General features: G+C 44.4%; 1 protein-coding gene across 1 annotated transcript in view; it reads left to right on the plus strand.

Annotated features, from left to right (window-relative positions):
- Positions 1-961: 961 nt before the first annotated feature.
- The window catches only part of TNFAIP2 (TNF alpha induced protein 2), a 31305-nt gene continuing 20850 nt past the window's right edge, over positions 962-11416 (plus strand). Inside the window, exons 1-2 of the mRNA XM_005285847.5 lie at positions 962-1308; positions 10925-11342. Coding sequence (XP_005285904.2) covers positions 10940-11342 — 403 coding nt within the window. The 5' untranslated portion in view covers positions 962-1308; positions 10925-10939. The remainder of the gene's footprint in view (positions 1309-10924; positions 11343-11416) is intronic.

Consider the following 11416-nt stretch of genomic DNA (forward strand, 5'->3'; position numbering starts at 1 on the left):
AAGGATGCAACCCCATGCTCTGGATGTCCCTAGCCTCTATTGCAAGAAACTGGGACTAGACAATAGGAGATGGATCTCTCGATAATTGCTCTGTTCTGTTCATCCCCTCTGAAGCATCTGGCATTGGCCACCGTTGGGTGACAGGATAGTGGGTTCGATGGATCATTGGTCTGACCCATTCTTATGTTCTTCTGTACAAATTTGGTGCCACCTATTGAAGCTTATTTATCCCAACAATGCAGAATCCTGAGGCTGAGGCAGTGGGGAGTCATTTACACTGGGGATGGGGGTGGGGATGACCCCAAATCATTAAGCTTTCTACATAGATGGGTTAGTTTTAGACTGGTGCAGCACTGGGATTTTCATCCCAGGGAAGATTTCTTATTTCTGAAACCTTTAATGTGCTATTTTACATGGAACCGGATGAACAAAAAATGCCATTGAATGTTTTGAAAATTTTCCACTGGCTCCCTTGGTGGCAATGGCAGGCAGTTGAGGGCACCGGGAAACCACTTACCCAGCAACTGTGAACCCTGGTGATTTGAGCGGAATCAGCATTTCCCAAGAGAAAGCACAGAAGGGCATGAGACCAGCCTGTGGGTGTGGACCATGTTCCTTTTGCGGGGGCGAAGGTTCTTTTGTTTTAAGTTACTATGTAACTATTTGGGGAGGGAGCCATGGAGAAAGGGAGGCCAATGCTGGAACAGGAGATGGAATCCTCCCAAAGGGATACAGCAGATCAAGGACACGCTCCTAACAGGCACCTAGCAAAGCAGGGATGAAGGAGCTCAGGCCATCTTAGACTGTGTCTTGAATGGGAATTTACACGGAGCGATGACAGCCTTGTGACTATGACATCGCAATAAATTGCCCAGTCGGTCAATCAGAATTCCGCTTTGGACAATCCGCGGCTGTGACGTCACGGGGATTATTGACCAATCAGTTTTGCCAGGTCCCCTCCTGGGTATTATGCTCGGGTGCCTCTCATTGAGGATGAGAGCTTCAGGCAGCCGTCGGAGCCCAGCCCTGCTCCTGCCATGGGGGCAGCAGCTGTGCCGTAGCCCCACCTCCTCGCCTCTGCCCCGCGAGCCCCCGCTCCCAGGCGCGGGGGAATTCCGGGCTCCCCCCTTTCCGCAGCCCCCTTCTCGGGCCCAACCGCGGGCGGAGTTCCCCAGTGGCCGCCCTCCGCCCCCCGCCCCCCCTGCGCTGCTCGCTATATAGCCGCGGCACCGAGCGCCTCCTGCGGCAGTGGAGCTGAGTCACCTGCAACAGGAGCGAGCGCAAGCCAGGCTGGGACTGCACGACAGAGTAAGTCACCCCCAACTTCTTGTGCCTTGCAGCTGACCTGCCCCCCCCCCACTAGTGGGGTCGGTGTCTTTTCCCCGGGTGCCCCACTCTTCCGCTCCCCCCTCGAGCCTGCCCCTGCTGAAGGGCTTGTGACGGGAGTAGGGAATCCACTGCAGACAAACGCTAAACCAGGGGTCGGCAACCTTTCAGAAGTGGTGTGCGGAGTCTTCATTTATTCACTCTGATTGAAGGTTTCGTGTGCCGGTAATACATTTTAACGTTTTTAGAAGGTCTCTTTCTAGAAGTCTATAATATATAACTAAACTATTGTATGTAAAGTAAATAAAGTTTTTAAAATGTTTAAGAAGCTTCATTTAAAATTAAACTAAAATGCCCCCCCCTCCTTCCGGGACTGGTAGCCAGGACCTGGGCAGTGTGTGAGTGCCACTGAAAATCAGCTCGCGTGCCGCCTTTTGGCATGTGTGCCTTAGGTTGCCTGCGCTAAACCCTGGATCTCCCTGGAACCTGCCAGTTTTTGTCCCCTTGAAATAGAGACCGAACCTAACTGCGCCCACCCACTATATCACAAAAGCCCAGCCCACGCAGCACGAATCCTGGATCTGGCCCCTGGAGTCTGGTGGATCCTGTTCAGATTTTGGCCCCAAGCTCCCAAATTTTAAAGCTTAACACGGATAGCTGGTCCTGGGGCACTGAAAAATCACCAACCCCCATGAATCCCACTGCAGCAGTATTACACAAACCCAGTTCTGTCTTCCTAGATCCATCCTATTTTTGGTATTCACCCCCTAAATTCCATGACAGAGTACACCTGTAGCTGCTCCTCCAGCACCAAAAATTCCAGAGAAAAGTGCTGCAAAACCAGGGATCCAACATGGAGCTCCAGCTGGATTTTAGCAGTTTGGGTCCCAACTCCCAAATCATGCTAGGGAGAAAACAGTTCCTCCTACTTCACTACAAAAATCTAGACTGGTCCTGCCCTGACACATCCCAGCCCAATAACATTGGAAAGACATCTGGTGCCTGGATTCTGCCAGTTTTTAACCACAACGGCCAGTTACGGTATTGCTGTATACTGCTGGACATACAGCAACATCTTGAACCTACCCCCTGATGTTTTAGCCCCCTTTTGAAGGTGCAAAGGTAATTCCCATCCTGGAATCACTCTACTTGGAGAGCTCACCTCACCCCAACATCTCCTACCTTGTGGAATCGCACCATATACCTAGGAAGTGATCCCTTCATCAGCTATCAGGGCAGTTAAGTGTATGATGTTTTCAACTCCAGAGTTAACTATCTTCTTAACGTTTGTATAGAGGGCTTCTCCTTGATGCTGTTGCAGAGAGGGCTGTGATTAAAGCATATGGCTGAAAATCACATCTGGTTCTGTTTCCATTGTGCCCATGGAGAAATGGGGCTCACATTTTATGGTCAGATGTTAAGAAATACTCATCACCCAGCAGCTCCTCTGGGATTCTCAATTAAGAGCTCAGCTCTTTTGAAAGTCTGGCCTCTTCATATAACTGACCAACTGGGAGTCAAGCTCTTTTGAAAATCTGCCCCTTAATTTCGGTGCTTCACTTTCCTCGTTGGTAAAACAGGGATAATAGCTGCTTCCTAGAGCTAATTTTTTTTCGCAACAGGCTGAGCCATCCTGGCAAGGAAGATGCCTTATAAGTACAAAGTATTGTTAGAACTGTTAAGTTGCCTGTATCCTTCTCGCATTCTCTTTGTTTACATCTTTTAATAAGTTTAGACAATGTTTCTAACTACAGTACTGAAGGAATGTCATACAGATACACTAGGAAAACGGTGTGTGGGGAAAAATAAAATGAATAATAATTTACCTTCTGCACACACACTGGTATTTATTTAAATATAGTAATGAGAGTTTTGGCAGGCACACAAAGTAAATCCATTACAGGAACCAGTTTTTAAACAGCTAGACAGTTGTCTAATATCCTGGGGCCAGATTAAGCTCACTGATATACATGTGCCGGTCCCACTAATGTCCATGGATTTGTGTTCAGGTCTGAGAGCACAATTTGGCCCTTGGAAGACTGTGTTGAAATGGAGTCCTAGATTCTCAAGATGCTAATTTCTCTGGCTGTGATAGCAAGAGAGAGAATTGTTTAAATTTAAACCAACTTGAAACCTAGTTTCAAAGGGAGGTGAAAGAAATTTCAGCTACTACACTTTCCCGAGTCCCCTGGTAGGTTTTATGATTTTTTTTTTTAAATTTTTCTCCCCAATGTTTTTTGAAAAATCCTCATTAACAAGAGAAAATGACTTAGATGCCTTAGTCACATAGGGGAAAATTTTCAAAAGCGCTTAAGTTCTATTTTCAGAGGTGATTTAGGAGCCCAAATCATTGGGACTTGCTCTCCTAACTGCCTGAGTCACTTTTGAAAATAGGACTTAAGCACTTTGAGAACTTTACCCACAAGCTCCAGTTCTGCAGTGAGATGTGGCTGTGACAGCTGCCATTTTGGCTGACACCTCAGGAAATGATCTGGGGACTTCCAGAGCTAAAGATTCCTAACTGGAGCTGAGCAGATAAGTGATTTTTGGTTTGGTTGTGGAGCCAAAAAATCATGGGGGTGGAGCGGGGGGGGGGGGAGATTAGGTTTATTTCATATCAAAACTGGATGTTTCAATTTTTCTGTTTCTAAGCAAACGGTCATTCCCAAATGTCGCTTCAGTGAAAAAGTGTTGAAATGAACCATTTCAACTTTTTATTCTCTCCCCCCCCCCTCAGTTTTTAATTCAGTTGAAACTATTTGCTGAGTTTGATCTGAATTTTCAAATAGTTTGGGTTGCCCCCAAACTGCATTTTTCAGTAAATGTATTAGTCGCTGGAAAAAAATGTCACCCAGCTGTACTCACATCCTCTGTGGATCAGCAGATTTGGGGACCCGTAACACACGCTCTCCAGGGGGTTACACAGAGGCAAACAGACCCCTATCCCTCTATGGAGCCCCATTCATTGAAAGTCGCTAGGAATACTTGCATGCTAAAACTTACAGGTGTAAATGTTTGTGAGATCGGGACCTGTCCACACTGCAGCAGTCAGCGAGCCTCCGAGCACAGGTAGACAGATGCACATTAGCAGGACTTAAGCTAGCACGCTAAAAGTAACTGTGGCTATTGCAGTTTAGGCAGCAGCACGGGCTCTCAAGCCCCTGGCTCTGAGTGTGGGTGGCTAGCGTGAGTCTGTGCCAGAAGCACAACATGCACGCTGCTGTTTCGAGTGTGCTAGTGTAACCCACACACTTCCTGGGTGTGGTGTTCTGTCCCATCTAGTGGCACCGAGACCACTTAGAGAGAGAGTTAAATGAGCCTGCTCTACAGCCTTTGCTAAGAGCCAGTTGGCTTTTAGCTCATGCGGTAGAGGCTCATGCACTAAGCTCCAGAAGTCCCCAGTTTGATCCTGCCCACCGATAACCGGGGTCTGTCAGTGTTCCACTAGCTCAAACCCCACTAGTCCCCATCTATCTACCGGGGCTGGGAGGGTCACTCCCAGCTGCAGTGTAGACCATGATCTAAGTGGTTATATTGTAGGGGGGAAAGTGAAACTGACTATACACAAAGTGCTGTCATACGCACAAAAGGAAGCAAATTGCATGGGATTTTCAAAAATGCTCAGCATTAGTTGGACTCTGCTCCCAATAGAATTCATGGCAAAACTGATTTTGAGTTCAGTGAAAGCAGAGTCAGGCCAATGTTGAGTCTTTTTGAAAATCCAACCTTTGTTGCAACGGAACGGAAAGTTGGTAGGCAGCTTTTCAAAAGAGCTCAGAACCCAACATGCTGAATTCTTCTGCAAGTGTCATGTGGCACTTGTATGTGAAACGTGTCAGAGTTGTCTGCAGTGTTGTTGTAGACGTGTTGGTCCCAGGATATGAGAGAGACAAGGTAAGTGAGGTAATACATCTTGTTGGTCCAATAAAAGATATTACTTTACCTACCTTGTCTCAGACACATTTCAGACAGAAAGATGCTAAGGCTGATGATGTCTCTTTTAAAGCCCAGAGTGTAGCAATATGGATTTGATAAATATGGTAAGGTTAGAGGCACTGGGAAAGTAATGCCCAAGCCAACCCACAAGAGAGGGCTTAATACAGTTAAACTGGTGCAACTTTCTCATGTAGACAAGACCTAAGCTGGTTTGAAGGAAAACAAGCTATACTTGTATAAACACTCTTGTACTAGTAACTGCACCCACACTAGGGGACTGCACTCATTTAACTGTAACTGATTTTCTACTGATTTAGTTACATTGGTCATTATTCAGTTTTTGCACCAGCCCTTGACATGAATTCATTGAAGTCATAACTGTAAAGGAAAATGTAGATACAACAGTAAACTCTGCTGAGTAACTTATCTTGATTTTCTGAACTCCTGTAGAATAGAGGTAAATAGAATTCCTGAAACAACAAAGATCCATAAATATCATCAAGCCTGTATCATCAATAGGCTGGAAGTAAACAAGAAAATAAGACAAATTCCTGACAATACTTGCAGGCTCCAATGGGGGAGGGGGGGAGGATAGGAAATAAGAAGGGGAGAAAGCCAGCAAAGAATTTTATAAGAAAACAAATCTAGTAGGCTTATTTTCCTGCTTACTAAGCCCATTTTCTGGTTTGCCTAAATAAATGTGCTAAAATATCCATATGGCAAGAGACAGATTACTAGTTCTCTGAAGGGTGTGTGTGTGTGTGTGTGTGTGTGTGTGTGTGTGTGTGTGTGTGTGTGTGTGTGTGTGTGTTTGCAAGCTAAAAGTGGTAAGAGCCCTTTCCGTGTGGTGTCCAGATCTTCAGAGTCTGTCATCCGAGATTTATTTCAAGCATTTCCCCTGCCCTCCACACCACACCACACCTCTCCCACTCCCCAAAACCTCAATGTTGCAACTTTTCAGGAGTTGGGAATTCTGAGGAACACAAAGCTATTTGCACAATCCAGAGAATCCAACCACTAACACCAGTCAATAGCAATATTGATTCTAACCTTATTGTTACTTAATATGGAATGGCAGAGGGCTCCATGTACGCTCCCGACTGTGATTCTGGCTATGATGGACCAAGTCAGAAATAATTGTGCCCATGGATGTTTCCACACATCACTGGGGCACCTTTTGAAATGGTGCCACTTGGAGAACTCTGTTACCAATGAAGCGGACTCTATCTAGATTGCATACTTCTAAGGGAAGTGGCAGCAATTGCTGATTCCTGGGCTGGGAGAGGAGTTTGCTCCATTTCTGGGAAATGATTCAGTGCTGCAGAACTTCTGCAGCTCACTGGCTTTAGCCAAGAGGAGCTTTAATAACATCAAATGCCACCTAGCTGTTATACAATGCTTTTCAGCAGTGGATCTCTAACTGCTTTGCTAAAGAGGGAAACTGAGATACAGGGAGGAGAACTGACTTTCCCCAAGTTCCCAGCAAACCAGTGGCAGAGCCAGGAACAGAATCCAAGTCTCCTAATGCCTAGTCTAGTGATATGGCCATTAATTTACACAGCTTCCCTTTGGGAAAGTGCAGTCAGGTGAAGTGTAGCTGTGGTGCTGTATTTACTGAGCAGGGAAAACCAAATTACAGCGGAGAAGCAGGTGAAGAGTTCAGAGGCTCTTGGCTTGTCTGTTTAGCCTGGGGTAGGGGAGAGTGGAGTCGCCTGCATTCCAAGTTAGCCCAGGTGGCTGAGATACCTTGGGGATTCCGGCAGCATAAATTAATGCAAAACCGCTAAGAGTTTCATGTTTAGATAACTACTGGGACTAGTGAAAGAGTCAAACATAATTGACTGTGCCCCCTAGCACTAAGCAGTATTTACAGGTTTGGGGTAAACCTAGTTCCTGATATTTAATTACTTTTGCAATAATCATCTAGCCATTTACAATCTGTACAGAATAAACCATATAACTACAGGGATTGTCACTCACTGCTGAAATGCAGCCCTCTGGGATAGAAGGCTGGAGCCCTAGGACTCTCCATTGTTTTGGTTTTGAACTTGGACTTGTGCCCTTTTATGTTTGTTTATTATTTGTCGATTCGGTTTTTAAATTTTGCTCTTTTTAACCTTAGAAACATCAGGAATGTCAAGTCTGGCCTCTCTGGAGGACTTGCTGAATGATCTGACAATAAACATGTTAGACCAAGCCCTTTAATTGAAGGAGTGGAGATGTGCTAAATGATGTTTTCACAAGCCCATCCTTTATCCAAAATGCTGATTTGTCATTGACGTTAAATATGTTATACAAACAAAGCTTTAGTCATTCTGACTACAAACCCCTCTCACATTTCCCTCTCTAGCCTTATACTGTCATTTTGCTAGTTCTCCAATCCTCAGAGTTTTCCGAGGCAGACAAGAGCAAGGTTTGTTGTTGTCAAAACAGGTACAATTCTCTTCAAAACCTACCTTTCAAGTCTTCATCAAAACAATAAAAGCATAAGCCCATTTTTTTTTATTTGCATGTCACCTTTGAGGACAGCAAATGGAGAAATGTCTTTTTCCATTTAGAACAAGAGGACAGCTTGCTTGGAGTGCAGATGGAAGTGAGGTTATTCCTAACTAATTCTGCCGTTGAACAAACAGAAAATACACTTGTGTGTGTAATACCTCCTATGAGATCAGGAACAAATATGGTGTGTGTGTGTGTGTTATATTATTACAAGGCTATTGTCGTAATCTGTGTTTTCCAGATGTGTGTACACACACACACACACACACACACACACACACACACACCATATTTGTTCCTGATCTCGTAGGAGGTATTAATTTGGCCCAGCAGAGCTAGATATAAAGAAGTCTTTGTTCTGGAAAACACAGATTAGGACAATAGCCTTGTGATAATATAACCACTGGGCATCTGTCTAGATTCTCTATTACAATGGCATCCTTTGAAATAAATGACAAATAAAAGAGGAAGATGTTTTACATCATAAGATTCATAAAATTGGAAGTTTCAGAGTAACAGCCGTGTTAGTCTGTATCCGCAAAAAGAAGAACAGGAGTACTTGTGGCACCTTAGAGACTAACAAATTTATTAGAGCATAAGCTTTTGTGGACTACAGCCCACTTCTTCGGATGCATAAAATTGGAGTTGATGTACCTTATTGAGTCTAGCAATAGTGAATTGCAATGATTATTCCCCCCCCCCCAAAAAAAATCCCCAAATTTCTTTTGTAAGATTCCAGAAGGGGAAATTGTATCCATTGTTTAAAGTCATCATTAGTATTACATTAGCGATCATGACAACATCCTTAAGAGCCTGAGCATCTTCGACCTCCCATTTTCTCTTCTTGTGTGAGCGATGCCACAACTGCCATGAAGGCTGGTTTGAAAGAACTCCCATTCTAATCCTCTGTTTCTGGCCATTGTGGTGACATTCCTGCTGGCAGAAGAATCGGCACACCTGCCCCTAGGATTTCCCAGAGTCATCCACTTATTCCTATTAATTTGGAATGCTGCTCACCAGGTTTTAACTTTTAGCAAACCTTTGTGGTCACTTGCAAATAAATGAACCTGTTAAACAAGGTGTGCCTGGTAATTTTCATAAGCCAATTATCTTGAGTTGATTTCTGCATGTGTAGACTGACAGTGGCACTGAATATAGCCAACAGGTTTTTTCATTAATAAAATTATCACGTTTCTTGCATTCTCTAAAAGCAACCGGCATTATTTCTTCCAAATCCTGAATCTCACCCCATAGATCAAAGCAGGGAGGCAATACTCCTATGTAAAACCGAATGATGTAAAGCTGCCCTTTCCCAAGTGCCTGTGAGTCATTCATACAGTCGCAGCAATCAACTTGACATTCTAGAGTCGTTGTTTTTGGATGATGACAATGTCAGTAATCAGAATCCAGAGATCCATAGTCTTCCAATGGACGTCTCTACACGTCAGTGCTTGTATCAATGGAAGCTGCACGTAGGGGGGTGATCAAGCATATAGCCTAGTACATGGCCCTAAATCTTACAGCGTAAACTGAAGAAGAGCATTTGAAGGGCTTGATATTATAAGTTCATTTGTTAAGGGTGTGGTCATAGCCAAATTCTTCCCCCACTTCTAACCAGGCAGCTGCCCACTGTTCTGATGCTACAGTTTCACAGCAGATGCTGAAGAGTGGCCAGTCTGCATATAGCCATGCATTAGATGTGACCTGCACGAGAGCCAAAGAGTGGTGTTGGCAGCAAGGGCTAGAAACTTAGCATTGGTTTGGGTTTTGTTATTTTAAATTATTATTTGTATTGCAGTAATGTCTAGGAGCCCCAGTCAGGGACAAGGACCCTACTGTGCTAGGTGCTGTACCAAAAGCTGATGGCTTTTGTCCCTCATTCACCAGAGAATGCACCAATAGGGAGTGGATTTTTCAAGTACTGGATATTTTATAGTACCAGACATTGCAGTGCTGATTCCAGTACCACTGGAAATTCCTATATGGTTAGGGGCCTGCCTATCTCAAGAAACTCTCCCTCTTCCCTGCCATAGGAAGGTGCTCTCACTATAGAAAATTTGAGCTGAATTTGCTTCCCGTGCTATTTCAAGCTAGTGCCTGGAGGTCAGCATTTGTGCTATGTAAGGCCCATCTCTTCTGAGGGCGTGGGAGCTAGAGATTTGGTTTATTTGTGTGGGAATTTGACAGCAGCCAATCTGTATCTTTTTAGATACTGTAGCTGCACCAAGAGGTTTTCTGGAATGGAGGTTCTTACATTCCAGAATATATTGAAAAGGGGACCAAAATAGTCTACAGTGCATCAGTCATTGCAGGGATGTATCCTGCTTTGTTTGGACAGCATGGAGTACAAAGGGACCCTAACTCTGACCCGGGTCTTTGGTGTTTCAGTGAGACTAGTAATAAATATTATGCTAATGCAGGAGAATTCATGCCCTGCAGACATTAATATTATTTGATAAGATTTTTTTCCCCAGGACGTGCCTGGTTCTCCTAAACATTATAAATGGGATTTTCAAAAAGCTCTCAACATTGGCTGAAGTCAGAGTTTTACTATTGACTTCATTGAGAGCATAGTTAAACCCATCCCCGACTTCCCCCAACAAATGCATTTGCACACCTAGCTTTTCTGATTTTTATGATTGCGCTTACAAATCCGGTAACTGCATGTGCAAGGTGCCAGTGGCAACTGCCGTGTACCATCAAGTGCAGATGTGCATGCATTTCTGTGCTCATAGAGATTAGAAGCAGGCCCAGATTAGGTGCAGGACTGGGCCCCAGTGTCCCTATATTACAGACTGTGTGTACTAACCTCACTGAGTTCCTTGTTTCCACCATACTCTGGTAGAAAGACGTGTGTTTATACAGACTCCTGAAGATTTCCAATAAAGACAGTTCTGAATCATCACTTTCAGGTTCCACAGGAGTACATCCACCCACCTCGGTGTTATTAATGTCAACAAGGATGTTGTCTTGGGTCCTATCTAACTGACACACTCTTGGGCCGTGTGCTCTAACTCGCTCAGTGCAGCCCACACATGTTTAATGGCAGATTACCGTAGCAATTTTCATTTCCAGGAATAGGCCTTCAACTTTGTGCCATTGATGTGTTGGGTTTTTTTTATGCAAGCATTTGGGCCTGACAACTCTTTACTCTAATTTACAGGCTTAAAAAAAAAAGATGATAAAAATGATGCCCTTTTTCAACAACAGTCCTTTTGGGACGGGTAAGATTTCTAAGGACTGCATCACTGGAGTAAAGCCACCTGGAAAACCTTCGACATCATCAGAATCCGAGCCAGATATTGTATCTATTGAATCGGCTGTGGAAGAGACCCAGCCAAAAGATCAGATGAAAACTGAAAGCCAAGGACAAGATTCTGCTCTTGGAGACTCACATGCACCTTCCACTGAAGCCAATGGGAGCTGTTCTCATTCATCTGAGTGCAGAGATAGTCCCAAAAGGAAAAAGGGGGGGATAAAGGAAAAACTAAAAGATGCCTTTTCCAATTTTCGGGGTGGTCAGAAGATAGCGAATCTAACAGAAAAGGATGGAGCAGTGACAGACAACAAACCACTGGCAGGTACAGTATGCCAGTTCTATCTATCTACATATATGGCCACTCCACAATCATTAGTGTATTTTATCCCCACAGTG

This window comes from Chrysemys picta, chromosome 4, assembly GCF_011386835.1.
Source record: "Chrysemys picta bellii isolate R12L10 chromosome 4, ASM1138683v2, whole genome shotgun sequence".
Lineage (NCBI taxonomy): Eukaryota > Metazoa > Chordata > Testudines > Emydidae > Chrysemys > Chrysemys picta.